This window comes from Podarcis gaigeae (genome assembly GCF_964106915.1).
Source record: "Podarcis gaigeae genome assembly, chromosome: 16".
Taxonomy (NCBI): domain Eukaryota; kingdom Metazoa; phylum Chordata; class Lepidosauria; order Squamata; family Lacertidae; genus Podarcis; species Podarcis gaigeae.
The window spans coordinates 34,781,744-34,803,482 of NC_139693.1; the positions used below are offsets into that span (position 1 = coordinate 34,781,744).

At 47.4% G+C, this 21,739-nt stretch overlaps 1 protein-coding gene across 2 annotated transcripts in view; it reads right to left on the reverse strand.

The window, feature by feature from the left end:
* Nucleotides 1-21,739, reverse strand: part of ADGRD1 (adhesion G protein-coupled receptor D1) — a 276,194-nt gene that overhangs the window by 125,848 nt on the left and 128,607 nt on the right. For both annotated transcript variants that reach the window (XM_083717092.1, XM_083717091.1), the window contains one exon: nucleotides 14,755-14,878. In XM_083717092.1, coding sequence (XP_083573218.1) covers nucleotides 14,755-14,878 — 124 coding nt within the window. The remainder of the gene's footprint in view (nucleotides 1-14,754; nucleotides 14,879-21,739) is intronic.

Genomic DNA, 21,739 nt, shown 5'->3' on the forward strand with positions numbered 1-21,739 from the left:
TGTCTGGAGAAGAGGTCTTAACTTATCAGATTGTTGTTGTTCTTGCTGTTGTTATTTAGTTGTTTTTGTTTATTTATTACCTGCCCTTCAACCTAAGGCCCAAGGGTGGGATACAGCATTAAAAAACAGTATTAATAACAATTCTGACCATTCTTCTTCTTTGGCGATCACTTGTAGCTGAGTAAGACTGTCTTCCATAAACACGGTTTTAACAATGAGTCCGTAAGTGACCGTGGAGGCCAATTCTGGATCCACATGTCCTTCCACAGTGGGAACATTGGTTTCTGGGCGGGAGTTGATCACAGTGTGGATTTGCCAAGCGTGCCTTCCTCTTAGCACGTTTCTCCCTTGCGTCCTGAGTTTGAGTGTCTTCAAAGCCTACAACATCTTTGGTAAAGGCTGTTCTCCAACTGGAGCACTCGCAGGCCAGTGTTTCCCAGTTGTCAGTGTTTATACTACATTTTTTAAGATTTGCCTTGAGACAGTCTTTAAACCACCTTTGTTGACCACTGGCATTACGCTTTCCCTTTTTTAGTTTGGAATAGAGTAGTTGCTTTGGAAGACAATCATCAGGCATCCAGTCTGGTGGGTCCTGAAAACATACAGCTGAGGTGTTAAAAGCCAGGCTAAAGAGGTGACAGGTTGAGTGGCCTTTTCTCTCTTCCCACCAGCGGCCTTGTCAGTTAGGGGCATGCCCAGCTCAGACTATCCTGCTTCACTGCAGAGGCAAGCTGGGAGTGCACCTTGAGTCTGAACAGAAGGAAGAGTTGGAGAGACTTGTAAACCTTTTGGCTTGAAAGGAATCTCCCGCTGAGCTGCAAGGAAAGGAGTAAGAAAGGCTTTCTCAAGGCAGCAGGGGGCAAGCCAGCAAAGGTGGAGTAGACCTACACTGTAGGACTTATAGCATTTATGTCAGGCAATTTGGCGTTTCTGTGCACGGTCCCACTTTAATCTTCCTTCCTACAGAAGCCTTCCTCAAAACCCAGCTTTTCCCTGCATGGGGTCCTTGTTTATCCTCCTAATCTTCATTCCCCAGCTGTAACCAAGCTTTCAGGTATGTGCAACTGCATCTGCCCACACTCCTCCTTTACTTTACTTTGTTTTGCTTTACTTTACTTTCCTGTCTCTGTCTCTCCATCCCCCATGCGCTTGAAAGCAGAAATTTGCGCATGTTAAGACAAAGTCAAGAGGTAGGTGTAATGGCGGTGATGGGCAAATCTGTTAATTTCTGCTTCTCTCGGTTTCTTATTTTTCCTCTCAAAGGTTCTGTTCTTCACATTTCAACATCAGTTTGCAAATACTGTTTTGAGAATGAACAAGCACCAGCATTTTACATCAGATTTCGCCCACTATACAGTTGTACCTTGGAAATCGAACAGCTTAGTTCCTGGACATTTTGGCTCCCAAATGTCACAAACCCGGAAGTGACTGTTCCGGTTTGCGGACTATTTTTGGAAGCCGAACGTCCAACGAGGCTTCCGCGGCTTCCAATTGGCTGCAGGAGCTTCCTGCAGCCAATCAGATGCCGTGCTTTGGTTTTTGAATGTTTTTGGAAGTTGAACCAACTTCCAAAACGGAATCCGTTTAACTTTCAAGGTACAACTGTACATGTTTGTTTTTAATTTTGCCTAACGTACACCATTTCGCAAAGAAATTTCTCCTGATATACTGTATTTTTAATTCTACTTTGATGCAATTTGTTCATATTTCTTGGCTGGAGAATAGCCTTGCAAGATTTGGAAGTGTGTGGTAGCAGCAGTACTTCCTAGCTTTTTTCTTTTTTCTTTTCTTTTTTGGGGAAGGAGGAGGAGCAGGATTCTTGGATCACTTTATAATTTTAAGCTAAATAATTTCTCTGTTCCTTCCATGTCTGTCTCCTCTTCACTGAAAGCTTAACCATACTTACCTTTTGCCCTGTTGTTAGGAGCCCAGGTTCCTGGCTTGATAACACAGTAAGTATACGTAATTAAAAAGGAGGATTTATTGCAAAAAAAAACCCCCAAGCAATTATCTCCGGTCGGCTCTAGCAAGCCTCCGGCCCCCATCACTCAGTTGATCCTTCTGAGGAGTTCTTCCTGTATCAACAGAAGAGATTGAACCTTCGACCTTTACGTTTCTTATTTTGCTTCCTGTCTAGCAGCCTTCCTATACACCTACACTTCGGACTTATTTGGTCAGCTGCAGCCCCTTCCTGTTCCGGAAAGCTGTCTCTGTGGCTTTCTGCGCCTGTCTGGGCTTCCGGGGAGCTTTTGCTGTGTTCCAGCCTGCTCACCGTTCCTCCCTTATCAGCCAGCCGTCCAAGGTCAGGGGGAGTCAACGCTGGCAGCTGCAGGCTCTCCTGTGTCAGCGTGAAAGTCCAGCCCCCCTGTTCCTGACTGCATTCGGCAGCCGTCTGCGAGATTACACTTAGAGCTGGTGTGTTCATGACACCTGTTCTCTCCCTGGAACTTTCCCCATGAGAACCTATTCTTTAAAGCTGAATTGGAGCAAACAGCTATTCGGGTTTTCTACGGATTGCCATTTGCTCTGAGTCAGCATTAAAGAGTGAGTTTTGCAGGGAAAGCTTTGGAACAACAACAACGAAAAAGAGTGCTCAGACATGGGGCTTTAAAGTATGAGCCATGCCTTGAAATCACAAAGGAAATGTAAGTGCGGCTAAGCCCTGGCTTTCAGGATGGTTTTACCCCTGCCCAAACCTCTGGGATTCCACTGGGATGAAATTTATTTTTTATTTTATTTATTTATTAAATTTATATACTGCCCTTCATCACAAGATCTCCAGGCAGTTCACAGACATGTTTAACCCAGACCTACGTAGTTCAAAGCCAGACTGAAGTCAGTGGCTGATCTTGGGAACTCAAATTTCAGCGGTGCCCTGTGCAACACCAAAATTCGGCCCCCACACCCCATCTTTCATGCTCCATTCTAAAGAAAGTATTTTGTTTACTAAAGATTTACCCTAAGAAAGTACTCAGTTTACTGGATATTTTTGTTGTTTTTGATACTATTTGACCCTGCCAGTTGCTGCTTCTCATGGCTTTTTTACCTGTAACCTCCTTTGCCACTAAATCTGACTGGCTGTGATAACTTTTGTGATGTTCATGGATGTACACATCATAATTTCAGCTGGAGCAGCGTGGCATCATCAGCAAAAGAATACTTGGAATACTTGGAATAATTGCAATCAGTCAGATTGACAGTTCAATCCTGGCTGCGTTCACTGAGCAGTAAATCTTCCTCTGCTCAGTGGAATCCGCCCCCTGAGTAAGTGAGCACAGGGGGGGGCATTGTAAATGGCAGTGACGGCAGATGAGGCAGGAGAAGGTGAGGGCAAATGAAAAGGGTGAGGAAAATGATAAAGAACAGAAACAAAACTGCATTCATGAGTGCCAGAACTCATTGGAGGCAGGGAATATTGGATACTCATAAAAATGAACACAAAATTAGGTTTGACCCTGCACAGGGCACTTTCATTTTTGAAACAGAACTGCTGCTCATTCTTCTTGTGATTACATCTGCAGAGCCCCAATTAATGTGTTGACAAAGGGAAGAAATTGGCCGGCATGCAGGGCAGGGAAAACATGCCACTTCGTTGATCATCTCAGGGCAACTCTTTGCTATTTGTTTAATTGCTGCTCATCCCCAATCCTTGCTGTCATTCTTCACTTTTTAGCAAACATGATGAATTCATTTCAAGCGAGCCTATTCTCTAAGGCATCCAGGGTGTGATAGGGGCATCATAGCCAAGTGATAAAGATGCAAATAATTTCAGCCTTGCTTGATGCCAATTTATCACTTGGCTAGCAGGACCAATGCCAGCACAGGATCTGAGTGCCACATGGCTGTAAATTCTTCCAGCATTGTTATGCTTTCCAAAAATAAAACGATGAGCTCCAATGAACCCTACTACTTGCTGAGCCGGCCAATATGCTAAGAAGGTGCTGAGATCTTCCATATGTTCCATTTTAACTCTCAGTTTCGAATCTTTTGACCGGAATATGTTGTCACCAACCCAGAACTTTGGAGTGGATAAAAATGTCCAGTTTTTGGTCAAGACTGTGAGATAGACTAGACTGAGACTTTGAGTCCACGAGCTTTGCAGCTGCGTGGGGATTTGAACCTGCATCTCCTCAGTCTTAGTACAACAATAAGTATCCAAACAAACCCCTGTGTTGCAAAAAATAACATCAACAATGTTATTAACAATTAGAATTTCCTCCTTGTTCGGGAACAACTGCCCTTCCAAGAATTAATAATTCCTTGCATACGTTTTCTACCAATGAATTGCAAACTTTATAATTGGGACTGGGCTTTGTTCCAAAACCATTATATAACACTTTTCGGACCAGGGTTGACCTATTTAAACTAATAAGAAATATAAAACTAAGTGATATGTTTGGAACCAATAACCCGGTTATGCGCCAATTCAGACCAAAATCATCATTTTTCCAGCTAATACGAATCCATCTATTTCTTTATTTCATCAATTGGTATTACGAGATTTGGAAAAATTAGAAAAGAAGGGTCCCCAAATTAAGGACAATTTGTCCAAGTCACAACGCGATTGTTTGAAAGCTCTTTCACACGATCCTAACATCATTATAAAACCTGCCAGTGCTGGACATTATATTTGCTGAATACACTAAGCTCCACAGCTTATCTTTCATCATACAAAGTTTGGTACCTCACTTCATTTAAAGATTTTCAGAGACTTTGAGACTAAGATTTCATTTTGAATTTGTTATTGTTTGAAGGAATTCTATAAAGATTGTCTATTACGTATGTATATGGTCATTGTATTGCCTAAACATTGTTGACGATCTCCTTAGTCTTAGTCTGACACTCTAACCACTACACCACACTGGCTAACAGGACCAGGAAGCACAAGACCACCACAATACACCTGGTGTTCTCAATGAGTTCTTCAGGCTGCTGACCACCAAGGGGTCCCAGTTCTGGTGCAGTGTGACAGATGCTTCTGGTTTCCAATTGACAATGCTTGTTAACTGTCTTAACAGTGCCATGGAAATTGCTACACAGAGTTGTGAAGGTGACTGACTCCCCATCTTTGTTCCATGGCCCTGCTCACAAATTGAAACAGGAAGTGAGGAAACAGAAAATGAGGTCTGCGTGGTCTGAAACTGGATATTCTACTGGTGGGGCCCAGACACTTTGCATTCTGTACCACAATAGCCATGAAGGAATTGCTGGCCTGATTTCTGCTGCTCTATAGCACAGCTTGTTGTCTTTGTCCATGGAGTTTTCTTGGCAGGGATACTGGAGTGGCTTGCCGGTTCCTGTTCCAGGTGGATCACATTTGGTCAAAACTCTCCACTATGACCTGTCCATCTTGGGTGGCCCTGCACAGCATAGCTCATAGCTTCTCTGAGTTATTCAAGCCCCTTCGCCACGGCAAGGCAGTGATCCATGAAGGGGACCATAAAGAAGGCTGATTGCCAAAGAATTGATGCTTTTGAATTATGGTGCTGGAGGAGACTCTTGAGAGTCCCATGGACTGCAAAAAGATCAAACCTGTCCATTCTTAAGGAAATCAGCCCTGAGTGCTCACTGGAAGGACAGATCCTGAAGCTTAGGCTCCAATACTTTGGCCACCTCATGAGAAGAAAAGACTCCCTGGAAAAGACCCTGATGTTGGGAAAGATCGAGGGCACAAGGAGAAGGGGACGACAGAGGACAAGATGGTTGGATAGTGTTCTCGAAGCTACCAGCATGAGTTTGACCAAACTGCGGAAGGCAGTGGAAGACAGGAGTGCCTGGCGGTCCATGGGGTCACGAAGAGTCAGACACGACTAAATGACTAAACAACAACATAGCACAGCTTGGCTGATGGCTGGGAGATTTACTGCAGCCTTAAGTCCGGTGGGATCAGATGACTTGGAGGGGGGGGGGGAAGGTCCCTGATGGCATTGTATAACTATTGTCTCTAGCCTGGCTCTTCTGCCTGAGCTATTTGTTTTTCCTTGCAGGTTGAGCTGGAAACCTTGCCGAACTGCTCAGCCACCAGCTCTGAAACATTCTAGTTTATTCTTAGGTCTGTGCAAAGCACAGAAAGAACAATAAAGGGCTGGTGAGTCAACGTACTGCTAGAATGTGTAGGTGGGGCTTCTCTAAACATACAGATGGAAAGAATCCCAATAGGTCATTGCCATGGATTCTGTACTCTGCCTAATCAAATCAGCGTGGAAGTGAGTTACATTCCCGCATGATTACTGCATGATCTGTTAAGCAGAACCATCCAGCCAAGAGTACCATATATCAGCATGGTCAGAGACAGTGGGAATTTGTTTGATTAAAGCTTGTTTTAATCTCACTCTTCAGCCAATAAAAGACTCTCAGTGAAGTTTACAAACACCAATATTGGGATTCTAAGGGAAAGACTAGATAAAACAGAGCGGGAGGGAACCTTTTTCTGCATGAAGAATGAACGGAGAATTGGCTCACCCACCCGCAAGGCCCATTTTTGACAGATGGATTCCTAATTCATATTGTCAAAAAAAAGGGGGGGGGACTGAAAGAACCGTTCTTCAGAATTTGCACTATTCCAAATTTTGCAATGCAGTTCTGCAAGTACCATATTTTTCGCTCTATAGGGCACACCGGCCCATAGGGCACACCTAGTGGTTTTTTTTTTGGTGGGGGGAATAAAGAAAAAAAAAGGCACCTACAGTTCAAAGATTTGCCACACGGGGCAGCTGCAGACAGACACAGCCATTTCTAACATCACCACCCCAGAGCTATTTTTCTGCAGCTATCACCAGCTGATAGACCTTTCAAAAAACAACAAGGCATGCACACACACACACACACACACACACACACACACGATTTAAGGTATTTACCCCTCATCTTTCAAGATAGCCTCAAAGCTATTAATTCAGGCAAAGCTCTTTGGGGCAGAGGGGGGGATGTGCACCATGGTCAATAATTTATTACACAGCCTTCAATGCTTTTAACACCTATTACGTTAAGTGACTGAGCTGTGGAGTTAAAGTTGAGGTGTGTGCTTTAACTTGGATTTTGCCTTATTTAGAAGGTGGGGAAGCTCTGAAAGCAGCAGGAAACCACTGTTCTTTATTTATAGATAAATAGTTAAGGCTAGGGATTTTTTTTAAAAAAAATTAATTGCACTGAGTTGTAAATGTTCCTTTGATTTATTGTCAGAACACTTTGCCCTCTCCAGTTCGGCATGTACCGAATTCTATGTACTATCTGTAGAATCTGGTATCTGGTACAGGGACTTGGAGACTTTATTTTATTTTATAATAGCCATTCTTCAAGACTTGCGATTGTTGGAAAGCACTAAAAATGTTCTGGCCGCAGGTGCAAAAGCCAGGGAGACTTGGGTGTTCCACGCACTCTTCAAGACCACGTGTCCTATTTTGAGCTCAGGGGCTCAAGAGCTCTCAGGGAGTAGCTCAACCTGTGACTTTCTCGTTCAGCTGATCTCTCAGAGCTGTCCCTTGCACCCAACCACTGGGTATTAGCTAGCTCCCAAGCTACGTTCAAGTTGCCAGTACAGCTGTGCAAAGCTCTCTATAACTCAAGATCAGAATACAGTGGTACCTCAGGTTACATATGCTTCAGGTTACATAAGCTTCAGGTTACACACTCCGCTAACCCAGAAATAGTGCTTCAGGTTAAGAACTTTGCTTCAGGATAAGAACAGAAATTGGGCTCCGGCGGCACAGCGGCAGCAGGAGGCCCCATTAGCTAAAGTGGTGCTTCAGGTTAAGAACAGTTTCAGGTTAAGAACAGACCTCCAGAACGAATTAAGTACTTAACCTGAGGTACCACTGTATATAAAAGATTGTGCTCTGCAGGAGAATGCACCCCGCAGATACCATCTCATTAGGAGATGCCCTCTGTATGATGTAAGAATTGGGCCTCAGGTACCCTTTGGACCTCCCTCTTGGTGTTGTAGCTAGTAGGACTTGGGAGGCCAGGGTTCAAATGCCCACACAGCCATAAACCTCACTGGGTGACCATGGGCCAGACACTGCCTCTCAACCTAACCTACCTCTCAGAGGTGTTGTGGGGAGTCAGTGAGGATGTGATGAAAGTTGGGGTAAAAATTCAATAAATAAATTAGGCAGGTGCCACCTCTATTGTCTTTCCATTGCCTGTTGAAGACCTTCCGTTTTCAACAAGCCTTTTATCCCACTCTATGTATTGGATGGGATGCAGGTGGCACTGTGGGTTAAACCACAGAGCCTAGGACTTGCCGATCAGAAGGTTGGCAGTTTGAATCCCCGCGACAGGGTGAGCTCCCGTTGCTCGGTCCCTGCTCCTGCCAACCTAGCAGTTCGAAAGCACAGGCGTTTCTGTGTGCTGCTCTGGTTCGCCAGAAGCGGCTTAGTCATGCCGGCCACATGACCCGGAAGCTGTATGCCGGTTCCCTCAGCCAATAAAGCGAGATGAGCGCCGCAACCCCAGAGTCGGGCATGACTGGACCTAATGGTCAGGGGTCCCTTCACCTTTACCTTATGTATTGGATATGAATTTTTAACAATGTTTTGACATTGTTTCTATGTGTTCCTTATTGCGGATGCTTCTATTGTTCCATGGCTTTGTGCTGTTGCACAGGCAACAGGGTTGTTGCAGATACTTCCTGAGGTCCTGGTGTGGCTGGTCATGCGGCCTTTAAATAGAGGAGGAGGGGCCTGAGGAGGAGGTTCGCTTAGTGTCTCTGCCAGAAGCCATGGCAGAGAAGCAGCAGAGGAGAGGACTCAAGCTGAACTCCAGGAGCTGGCCCTTGCAGTGGGTGGTGTGGGAGGTTTGGAGAGTCAGGCACACAATCCCCAGTGAGGGAAGTCCTCACTTCACGGCCCATAGCTCAGTGGCAGAGCACATGCCTTGCATGCAGATTGTCCTAGGTGCAATCTTCAGAATTTCCAGTTAAAAAACCCCACAGGTAACACCTGATGTGAAATCTGCTCCACTTCCCCATGCGGAGGAGTTGCGGTGGACCGTGTGGCCACCCACTCTCCTCCGAGGGTGGGGGACTTAGTCCCCTGTTGCCTGGGGGATCCTGGCCACGTCAGTGACCAGCCAGCCAATCTGCTGGCCGGGGGGCGTGGCCAGGACCATTTAAGCAGAGGCACAAGCTGGAGGACTTCCTCTTTGGCTTGCTTCCTCAATCACCCTCCCTCCCTATTTGCAGGTTTTAGTCATTGGCCTTGCTATGGACCTTGGTTGGTTGCCGTTGAGGGGCCTGGTAGGAATTTTTCCACTTGGCAAACTGGCACAGGCCATTTGGTTTTCGCCTACCTCGTAGCAATCATCACAACTTTGTTAGGGTTGCAGCTAGCCATTGTTTGACCTTGTGATGGGGGAGGTGAGGTGTGGCCATCACCTGCCCCTCCAAGCTTAAGGGTATTCCGTTAAAGGAATCCGGGGGTGTTGATCTTGTCCGAAGCCCAGGGCGGGGCTAGGGCCATAACACAACCCCGACGGGAACACCAGGGGGATCTTGAGTTGGTACGCATCGACGGGGCTCCCCCTTCTGGTGGTTTACCCTTACTGGACTCCCTGCGCATCGGGCAGAGGTCAGATATAGTCGGGTCCATTCAATGCCTAAGCCAATACCACTCACATTCTGTAATCAATAAAGTTGTGGCCAAAATTTGCCCAACATTAACCTAATATCTGTGTACTTGTGTGTGTTATTTCTCAATGAGGGGGGTGGCTTCGGGGTCTCGACACGCAAATGCCCCTGCCAGAGAACCACTTCCAGTCAAACAATACTGGGCTAGACAGACAAATTGCCTGAGCCTGGTACAAGATGCCTCTCTATGTTTTGAAACACAAGAAACTGTCTTACGCTGAGTCAGAGCCTTGGACTGTCTAGTTTATTATTGTCTGCACTGACTGGCAGCAGCTCTTCAAGATTTCAGACAAGAGTTTCTTCTAGCCAGGGTAATGATTGGGTTTGTGCATTCTGTGCACATGTTGACTGTGTCGTTCTGCCCTTGAAGCATGTGTTTTCTTTCACAAATTGCTAGCATAGGAGTCCTGAACAGGATCAGAACTCTAGCATAAGCGGTAAGGAGTGTTTAACCTTAGGTCTCTATTATAGTCTCAATCCTAATTGAGGCCCATATTCTGGCAATTGTGTGGGGGGGGGGAGGCTAGTGATCAAGGCTAAACTACATGATAGACATCACATGGAGCATGCCTCTTGATGGAGAAGCTGGGCATTCTTTATATTTCTCTTCAGATAGCGAATCCTGGCAGGCAGCAATGCAAAATGGCAAACAGATTATTATTCTTTTAACAAATAAATTAGCCCATGTGCTGAATGAAGAATAAATATTTCTGTATATTTATTAGTCACAGTTATAGCAGTGTCCCTCCCAAATGACCTTTTTGAGAAGTAAGAGTAAATAGTGAATAGTAAATTGCGATAAGTACCATATTTTTTGCTCTATAGGACTCACTTTTTCCCTCCTAAAAAGTAAGGGGAAATGTGTGTGTGTCTTATGGAGCGAATGCAGGCTGTGTAGCTATTCCAGAAGCCAGAACAGCAAGAGGGATTGCTGCTTTCACTGCGCAGCAATCCCTCTTGCTGTTCTGGCTTCTGAGATTCAGAATTTATTTTTTTCTTGTTTTCCTCCTTCAAAAAGTAGGTGCGTCTTGTGGTCTGGTGCGTCTTATAGAGTGAAAAATACGGTAAATAGATCTCTTCTGCTCCAACACTGTGAGACGAGCTCAAACCCTTTAGGAAAATTTCTTGGAAAGACATTGAAGAAAGAAAGAAATGTCGAGTAAGTGGGTAGTTTAACCTAGAGTTCTGGGCCAAAGAGAGGAGAGTCTGTAAAAGCAAGCTAGCAATGAAGAAATGCTTGCCCTGTTTTGAGTTTTCCATTCCTTACGTTCCTCAGGCGCAATAAAAAAAAGTATCTCAAGTATTAATATCTTCAATCTGGCTGGAGTTGAAAACTGCGGTTAACCGACTCACAAATCCGTCACAGGATCCTGAGCGGTTTTCTCTCTGTGGTTTCTTGACTGTGTGACTGAGCATGCCTTGCACGAGGCGTGGAGGGAAGAGGGGGAAAGCGAGGCTGAGCTTGTTATGAGGCAGTGAGTGTGTTTGGTTGTGGTTAGTGTAGGGACAGGCAGCTTGAATGCATAAGGCCCTCTCCTAATATCATGTGGCCCCCAGCCTAATTTCACGCAGGTGGAGAGAAGCCCAGGAGGAGCGCAGGGAGGGGAAGCTAAAATGGCTGGAATTATGGAAGAGAGAGCCGAGGCAGATTTAGGGGAATGCAACCAGTTCATGCAGGTGGCTCTGTGGGTTAAACCACAGAGCCTAGGGCTTGCAGATCAGAAGGTCGGCAGTTCGAATCCCCGCTACAGGGTGAGCTCCCGTTGCTCTGTCCCTGCTCCTGCCAACCTAGCAGTTCGAAAGCACCTCAAAGTGCAAGTAGATAAATAGGTACTGCTCCAGCGGGAAGGTAAACGGCATTTCCGTACACTGCTCTGGTTCGCCAGAAGCGGCTTAGTCATGCTGGCCACATGACCAGCTATACGCCGGCTCCCTCGGCCAATAAAGCGAGATGAGCGCCGCAACCCCAGAGTCGGCCACGACTGGACCTAATAGTCGGGGGTCCCTTTAGCTTTACCTTAACCAGTTCACCTGCAGAGTATCAAGGGAGCCACAGGGGGTGCCACAACTATTATTTAGAATGGAGTGAGAGAGGCGGGGGGGGCACCAAACATTGGCTTTGCCCACAATGCCACTGAAATCTGAGACCCCAAGACCCACCACTGGGAGGAGCCATGCAAAACTTTCTGCAAGCAATCAGTTCAGATCTCTTGCAAGAGCAATCTCTTCCTCCCTGTGTAGATTGCTTAGTGGGGACAGAAAGCAGGGGGAGGTGGGAAGAGAAGGGGTGGCCATGCCAACTTTTTGCTCTGACCCTTTATTGCTGATTTATTAAATTTATTACCTGCCCTTCACTATCAGGTCCCAGGGCACGTTGCAACAATTTAAATTCAATATTAAAAACAGTTAAATTGCAGCCATAGGTTTCCATCACTCCCAAGAGATGCCTAAAAATGGCCCTTGACCAGTAAGCAACTGGAGGTTGGGCCATTAGGACTGTGCATTGCCCCTCCAAGCTCAGGCTGTTCTTTGCCAGCAGCAACTTACTTATTTACAACCAGTCCAGGGGGTGACAGGGACGCGGGTGGCACTGTGGGTTAAACCACAGAGCCCAGGACTTGCCGATCAGAAGGTCGGCGTTTGAATCCCCACAACGGAGTGAGCTCCCGTTGCTCGGTCCCTGCTCCTGCCAACCTAGCAGTTTGAAAGCACATCAAAGTGCAAGTAGATAAATAGGTCCTGCTCCGGCGGGAAGGTAAACGGCGTTTCTGTGCACTGCTCTGGTTCGCCAGAAGCGGCTTAGTCATGCTGGCCACATGTCCCAGAAGCTGTATGCTGGCTCTCTCGGCCAATACAGCGAGATGAGCACCGCAACCCCAGAGTCGGGCACACCTGGACCTAATGGTCAGGGATCTCTTTACCTTTACCTTTACCTTTACCAGGGGGTGACACAGCCTGCCAGCTCCATCCGCATTAGTCCCAGTTGCCCTTGGAGGGCATGGCAGGGAGGAAGATGGGGTCAAAGCTAGAATTAGTTGACTCTACCTTGTCACTGGCTCTGGCGCCACCTCCTGTTGGCTTCCGCTCATTGCGTCTCACCAGTCACCACTGGCCTCGGCAGGAAAAAATGTCCCCACTCCTGCTTTCCTGAGTGCAGGGCTCAAGTCACGGGCATAGCATATTTATTGCACCACTGCTTAATTTGCTATGAGTACACATCTTGAAGCACATCAGACCAGCTTCCAGGCAATGTACATGTGTGTGTGTGTGTGTGTGTGTGCGCGCGCGCACGCGCAAACACTCAGTGACCTGAATTGGGAACCTCGTGACCTCAAACTGACTTATAGACTGGCACACTGGCCTGCTAGCTGGGATTTCAGGCACTCTCTACCCATATACACACAGCAGAATCCTGATAACCTTTGCCCCAGTGCCTGGTAGATGTATCTACTAGGCCAGCCACCACTCGCTTCAGCAATATGTTCCAGCCACTGAGGAAGCACCTTTAGCGATCTTCTCAATCAGAGATGGGGAACCTGTGGCCCTCTAGATGTTGCTGGAGTACAACTCCCATCATTCCTCACCATTTAGCACCCTAAACAGCATCCTCCACTGCAGCTGAAAACACCAGGCCAGCGGAGGTTTATGGCACATACAACTCTGTCCTAAAGTGCTTTGCTGCCACTCCCTGTCTCAGCAACCTGAGACACCCATCTCACTCTGCCTAATAATAGAGCCAGCCCTGTGGCTCATGGCTGTGAATCAGGCATAGGCAAACTCAGCCCTCCAGATGTTTTTGGGACTACAACTCCCATCATCCCTGACCACTGGTCCTGTTAGCTAGGGATGATGGGAGTTGTAGTCCCAAAACATCTGGAGGGCTGAGTTTGCCTATGCCTGCTGTAAATCCATGTTTATAGTATTATGGCCAGTGTGTTAAAGAAGGGATGGAAGATTCATTACTGTGGGGGCTGTGTTTTTGCAATGATAATAAAAAACACAATACCACCCCCTGAGTAAAACAAATTTGGGGAACTATGCAAACATTGGCAGTGGAGATGCACTGGGCTGGAACTGTCTGTGGAGAGAAACACGCACAGCGAGAAAGTCAAATGCAAAACCAGTACTTTATGGTCCCTGGTGGGGAGGGGAAATCTTTCTACTCACGCTTGCAGCTTTCCCTGTTAATTGTAACTGTCGTCCTCCTTAATGAGTCCAATCAGCTTCAAGGTCTTTGGCAAGCAACACCGGGAGTTGGATTCCCAGTTGTCTTGGTTGCACAATGTTGAAATATTTCATCTCGGGCTCTTGCATAACCTACTAACCCTTGGAGTCGGTGTGGCCAATTATTTTCCTTGTTGAACCAGAGGTCTTCTCATCTAACAATGCCACTCAACATCAACCTCATGAGATTAGGTCAAGCCTACCGCCAACATGGGAAGAATCACATCTCCACTGCGAAAATTCATGTCGCATTAAGCAGCAGGAGGAGGTAGAATTATGAACTGGGCCAACTCAGGTGGTAGATTGGGAATTGCAGTTCTGAATCATCCCCTGAGTAAAAAAGCTCACTGTTTGTAGGAACAGTGCATCAAGGTTGAATAGAGCCTTCACCCTGGTGTGCTAGCTTTCTTCATTCAAGGTGGGTTCCTTTCCATGTGGGAAAGCATTCAAAAGTCACAAACACAATGTATGCCTATTATCTCTCAGTAATTTGTTCATCTGGCAGAAGCCTAACATTATTTTTCCTAGATAAACTGAACCTTGGGAGCAAATATTCTGTATATTCTTTTATATTTATTTCCAGGGGCGGGGGGGGGGTGTGTCAGTCTCTTCCTGCAAAACAGCAAAGACTATCTATTACGTCACAATAAATTTCTTAGTCTTTTAAAGTGCCACAATTTATTTGTTTGCTTTATTTTTTTCCCCTTAATTTATTTATTTTACATGTTTCCACCCCTGCAAACAGACCTTGAACTTGGGGCTGTGGAAGGACCAACCAAATTTCAATAAGAGCCATACAATGTAAACCAATATTCAATAGCAAAATGTTTTAAAACACACACACACACACACACACACACATAATGTTTCATATAAATTGTCTAAGGGAAAAAGAAAATCCTTACCTTGAGTGGTACAACTTGCATCAAAATGGCAAAGTTTGTGAGATGGTTACACAAACAGACCGAATAGTTGAAATCTCCTTCATCACGCACGCAGCCATCATTAGACCAAACACCACTTCCATTGCTACAAAGTGCATAAGAATAGGTGTCCATGTTATTTTCTTTAAAATGTTTCTGCACTGCCTTTCCAAGGTTTGAGATCACTTATAAAATCTAATCTAAGTGTCTAAACCACTGTTTGAATTAAGGTAAAGGTGAAGGACCCTGGGACGGTTAAGTCCGGTCAAAGGCGACTATGGGGTTGCAGCACTCACTTTTCAGGCCGAGGGAGCCGGCGTTTGTCCACAGATAGCTTACTGGGTCATGTGGCCAGCAGGACTAAACTGCTTCTGGCACAACAGAACACCGTGACAGAAACCAGAGCACATGGAAATGCTGTTTACCTTCCCACCGCAGTGGTACATATTTATCTACTTGCGCTGGTAGGCTTTCAAACTAAGTTGGCAGGAGCTGGAACAGAGCAATGGGAGCTCACCCCATCATGGGGATTTGAACTGCTGACCTTCTGATCAGCAAGCCCAAGAAGCTCCGTGGTTTAGACCACAGCACCACCCATCACTGCTTGAATTATGATGCATGGGTGGGGGAAAGATATAATGAAATCCTCACACCCCACCTCTTGACTCCTAATTTCAGAAAAAGCGTACTGGTGGGATCCAATAGCTTTATAAAAAGAGTAGTTTGAAAGGCTATCACAAACAGTAAGGGGATGAGCTATTTAGCACATGTTTTGCACACAAAAGGTCTTTGGGTCAATGCTTCACACCTCCAATGAGGACCAGGGGGAAACCATGTCTGAAGCCTTTAAGAGCTTCCACCAGTCAGTATGGATAGTACTACGTATGATGGGCCAATAATCTGGCTCAGTATAAGATAGCTTCAGAGGTTCTCCTTTCCCCCGCATACAAGCAGTTTGAAACAGTGCTCTTCAACCTTGCATTCACAGATGTTGTTGGGCTATAACTACAATAATCCCCACCCAGTTTAGCCAAAAGTCATGGGTGATGGGATCTGCTGTCCAACAACATCTGGGGATTCAAGGTTGAAGAACACTGGATTAAAACACAATATAAAACAAAGCACAGAAGAGAAAATGGTGTTCCAGCAAGAAAACTCACGGACAAGCCAGCCCAGTGGAAAAGATGTGAGTTTTGCAACCCCTTCTAAAGCCTACAAAGGAAGGGAAGCTATGCACTTTTGGGGTGAGATCATCCTACAGCAATTGCAACTGCACAAAGCAGCTACTACAGCAATTGCATTCTGGTGTAACTGCAGTGGCACAGCAATGCCCAGCCTTTCTGACTCTATACTTGCCTTCTACAGTCTCAGAGCAGCTAATATAGACTGATGTGCATCTCCTCGCCTTCTTGTACATCCGTAAAGCTCATTCGATTATAAGGCAAAATTGTAATAAATTGTTTTGTAAATGCCAGCTGCCTAAAGTTTAGTGCATGTTTGATTCTTTACCCAAATCCAAAAAGAAAGAGAAGTTTGCATCCAACTAAGTAGACCCATTGTAATTAATGGACCCAAGTTAGTCATAGTTCATTAATTTCAACAGGTCTGTTCAGAATAAGACTAACAATGGATACAGCCCAGAACATGTGTGTCAGGGAACTGCCATCGGAGGGACAGGTGGTGGACAGGCTCCAGGAGAATAGGAGAGAATCTGCAGCAGAGGAAGGAACCAGCAGGGGGAGTGCAGGAGTCACAGCGGAGGGGAGGCTCTGGGATACTTCTAGTGAGAATAGCGAAGAGGTAACAAAACCCCCATTAGGAACTCCCACCCTTCGCCGGAAACTGTCACGCAGAGAGTCACGAAGGCGCATGTCCGTCAAACAGCTTTTATGTTGGCGTAAATTCCGTAGACGCCCACTGTCAGATTCTACCAGCGACTGACGGAGTCATGCTTTGGGGGCTCCGTTAGTGCCTCGGTTTGGATGACCAGCCAAACCCCAGAGGGATCAAGCTTTTACGCACAAGCAGCTCACTATCCCATCATAGCAATCTGACAGTCTTTGAAAGCAGCTTGTGCAAGCAGAGGGCATCATGAGCGAACCAGCCGGAACCGGAGGAGCTGGAGCAGGTCCAAGCCTGGAAGAAAGGTACAGGGCGTTGGAGGTCCAGCTGGCGCTGCAAACGGCGAGGCTCGAGGAGAGGAGGGCTCAAGATGCGGATAAAGGGAAAACCACCCCACTTGCCAGACGGGTGCCTGGATTGGTGCAGAAATTTGGGGGGGATCCCAGGAACTATCAAGCCTTTAGGACAGAGATGCAATATGCTCTCAATCTACTGTTTGATGACTTCCCCGATGAGAACTCTAGAGTGGCGTACGTGATTGGCCATCTAGAGGGAGGGGCGAAGGACTGGGTTCGGCCCCTGATGGCAGCCAATAATGAAATCTTAAAGGACACTATGAAGTTTTTTCGCGCCATGGACTTGATGTTTTCCAGCGAGATCGAGCAGGGGGTGGTGCGCAGACAGTTAATGGCGTGTAAACAGGGGAGCCGATCTGTACGTGAGTACTGGACTGAGTTCACCATGCTGATTCATAGACTAGGGTGGGACCTTGCTAGTGAACCTATTCAAATGCTGTTTGAAGAAGGTCTCTCTCCGGCAGTGAAAGATGAACTTTCCCGGGCGCCTAGGGCGGAGTCTATGGATCAGCTGACTAAATCAGCGCTGTCCATAGGAGCACGCCAGGAGGCTAGAGCTATGGAAAAGCGGGAAGGAAAGGGGGAACGTTGGAAGGACTTCCGCATTCCAGAGATTCCGGAGCAGCCTTTCCCGCCAGCAGAGCCGATGGAACTTGGAACAGCGCGCGCGCGCGCAGTTTCAAACACCAGTGAAGGGCGGAAGAAGGAGGGAAAGAGCGGCAAGAGATGCTATCTCTGCCAACAGCCAGGTCACTTTGCCAGAGTCTGTCCGCAAAGGAAGGAATGGCAAGGGATGGCGGGAACTGTTGGGGGGAAGGAGGAAGAAGAAATCACGGAGCAAGTAAAAGCCAACGCCTGGTTGCCAACATCAGGGCACAGCAGCCAGGCCAGGGAGTAGTGAATGTGCCCACGCCGGAACCTCCAAGACCAGCGCTTGTGATAGAGGTGTTGCTGGAACTGGCAAACGGACACCCACTGAAGATAAAAGCGCTATTGGATTCAGGTAGCTCATGTAATTTCATGAGTAAGGAGTTTGCAGCTGAACACCAGATACAGACTATCCCATTAAGTAAGCCTTTGCAGGTTACCACGATTGATGGGAGGGAGCTGTTGGGAGGAGAAGTGAACCAACAAACTGTACCAATGATAATGAGGGTGGCAAGACACACAGAACTGATAGCGTTTAACGTAGCCACCTTGGGAGGAGCTCCTATTATCTTGGGAATGAGCTGGCTGGCACTACACGATCCGCTAATAGGCTGGCATCAGAGAGTGGTTTCCTTTGGATCAGCACATTGCCTAGAACACTGCAAGGAGGGAGAGGCTCTGGCAGGGGCCAGGGCCACTCTAGCAGGGATGGAAGTGATGGACAAGGGGAGGGTGCCACCACAATACGCTGACTTGATTGACGTATTCAGCGAAAAAGAAGCAGATAAACTGCCCCCGCACAGACCCTTTGACTGTCAAATTAACTTACTCCCAGGAGCACAATTGCCAGTGGGCAAGCTGTATGCAATGTCAGACAGTGAGATGCAGGAGTTAAGGGAGTTCATTGACAAGAACCTCAAGCGAGGTTTCATCAGAGAGTCACGAGCGGTGGGGGGCAGCCCAGTGTTCTTTGTGGACAAAAAAAACACGGGCAGGCCCAGGCTTGTATGTGATTTCAGGGCCCTAAATGCAGTGTCAGAACCAGTGACTTTCCCTATGCCTAGAATTGATGACATTCTAACACGGGTGAGAAAAGGGAAAATTTTTACCAAGCTGGACCTTAGGGGGGCATATAACTTGATACGTGTGAGAAAGGGGGATGAGTGGAAGACCACTATGTTCACCCCCTTGGGGGCTTTTGAGTTATGCCTTTCGGATTACAAGCGGGCTCCGCCTGCTTTCAATCATTCATGAATCACGTCCTGGGGCCACTGCTCTACAAGAACTGCGTAGCGTTCTTAGATGACGTCCTGGTGTACTCAGAGAATGAGGAGCAGCATGTGCGAGATGTAAGAGAGGTACTGAGCAAGCTGCGAGAAAACCGGCTGTGGGTGAAACTGGAGAAGTGTCAGTTTCATACCAGGGAGGTGGAATTCCTGGGGTACCGGTTGTCTGACAAGGGATTGGCCATGGATCCCAGCAAGGTTCAAGCGGTACTGGAATGGAAAACACCAAAGACCAAGAAGGACGTGCAAAGGTTCCTGGGCTTCGGAAACTTCTATAGGAAGTTCATCAAAAACTTTGCCCATTTAACAGCGCCCATCACGGATTGTCTTAGTAGCAAAAAGAAATTTGTTTGGACGGAAGAAGCGCAGCGGGCGTTCGAACGTTTAAAGCAGGCGTTTGCGTCGGAAGAGCAACTTTTGCACGTGGATCTACAACAACCAATGAGAGTAGAGACTGACGCGTCAGACCGAGCGGTGGGGGCCGTTCTTCTCCAGCCGGGAAAAGATACGTCTGAATGGAGACCGTGTGCATTCTTCTCGCGGAAGTTGAACAAATCCGAGAGGAACTACACAGTATACGACCGAGAACTGCTCGCCATTCATGAAGCATTCCAGAAATGGCGGCACTTGCTGATTGGGGCGCAGCACAAGGTTCAAGTCCGAACTGACCACAAAAATCTGGAATACTGGAGAACAGCCCGAGTGCTGAACCAGAGACAAGTGCGATGGGCCCAGGAGTTCTCCAAATTCCACTTTGAGATTCGTTACGTGCCCGGCTCCGAGAATGTGAGGGCGGACGCTCTTTCCAGGAAACCTGAGTACTTAGAGGGGGAGGGAGCGCCTGAGGCAAGGCATGTAATCCCTGAAGACCGCTGGGTGTGTGGGGCGGCATTGGTGGGGCAGAGGGAACTGATAGAGGGTACTGAGAATGATGAATACGCCCAAGAGAAACTCAGAGAGCTCAGGAGGACAGAGGAGAACACAGGGGGGTTTGAAGAAAAGAACGGGGCATTGTATTACAAAGGGGCACTGTACATACCCGATGGGGAACTGAGGGGCAGAGTACTCAAGCAGTTGCATGACAGCCCCACAGCGGGACATTTTGGACAGCACAAAACCATGTGGTTGGTTACCAGGGAGTTTTGGTGGCCCAAGGTGAGGGAGGACGTACGGGAATATGTCAGGGGTTGCGACAGGTGCCAGCGAGCGAAAGGAGAGAGGGTGGCGCCAGCGGGGCTATTACAACCCTTACCCACGCCAGAAAGGCCATGGGAGGCAGTATCCATAGATTTTATGACGGACCTGCCAAAATCCAAAGGCAAAACAGCTGTCATGGTGGTGGTAGATCTATTAACCAAGATGTGTCATTTTATAGCTTGTTCACATGCGGTCACAGCGGAGGAAACCGCCAAGTTGTTTGTAGAACATATTTTTAGGTTGCATGGCGCCCCCTTGAGGGTTTTGAGCGACAGAGGGAAACAATTTACTTCCAGGTTCTGGAGGAAACTTATGAGCTTACTGCACGTAGAACTCAATTTCTCAACTGCCCGGCACCCAGAAACAAATGGGCAAGCGGAAAGGGCAAACGGGATTTTACAACAATACCTGAGGTGTTATGTAAAAGACAGAGAAAATGATTGGGTGGATAAGTTACCTCTAGCAGAATTTGCCTACAACAACGCGGAGAACGTGTCCACAGGGATGAGTCCCTTTCTGGCAAATTATGGGTGTCACCCCCGGGCATTCCCAGGAGAGGGAGGGGAGAGGTGGAGCGTGCCGGCGGCGGAATATTTTTTTGAAGAGATGGAAGCGATCCACCGTCAGCTTCAACTTAACTTAGAGAAAGCCAAGGAAGAATATAAGAAGCAAGCAGACAGAAATAGGAGGGAAGGTGAAACTATAAGGGTGGGAGACCGGGTGTGGTTATCCACCCAAGGACTACCGTTCAAGGGCGGGAGTAAGAAATTGAGACCCAAAAGATTGGGACCCTTTGAGGTCATACAGCAGGTCAACCCAGTAGCATTCAAACTCAGGCTGCCCAGTCACATGAAATTACACCCAGTATTTCACAGGTCATTACTGTCGCCGTACCGAGAGGGACGTGAGTGGGGGGAGCGTGAGAGAGAGGCCACCCAAACGCCCGTGATAGAAGAGAGAGAGCGCGACATGAACGTGGCAGGAATCATTGATTCCAGGTGGAAGGGGAATCAGGTGGAATATCTGGTAGAATGGGAGGGGGAAGTAGAGTCGGAAAACACTTGGGTACCAGCAGAGGTAGTCAATGACGAGGTCTTAATAGAAACATTTCATCAGCGTTTCCCAAGAAAACCGCAACCCGTAGCACGATTTAGAAGGGAACACTTTGGGACCACCGATGAGGAAGGAGAGTTTGAAGGGTTCCCAGAGTCAGGGGTGGGTGAGGAAGCCGACTCCGACGAAGAAGAGGAAGACGGGGAGAGAGACGGTACGCCGTGGCTAGAAGTGTTTGAATCCTCGGATGACGAGGAGAGTTCCTTCAGGGGCTTTCCGCCCTCACCGCCAGTGGGAGAGGAGGCGGGAGGGGGTGAAGGGGGCCCTGGGGGGGAGGTGGATGTCAGGGAACTGCCATCGGAGGGACAGGTGGTGGACAGGCTCCAGGAGAATAGGAGAGAATCTGCAGCAGAGGAAGGAACCAGCAGGGGGAGTGCAGGAGTCACAGCGGAGGGGAGGCTCTGGGATACTTCTAGTGAGAATAGCGAAGAGGTAACAAAACCCCCATTAGGAACTCCCACCCTTCGCCGGAAACTGTCACGCAGAGAGTCACGAAGGCGCATGTCCGTCAAACAGCTTTTATGT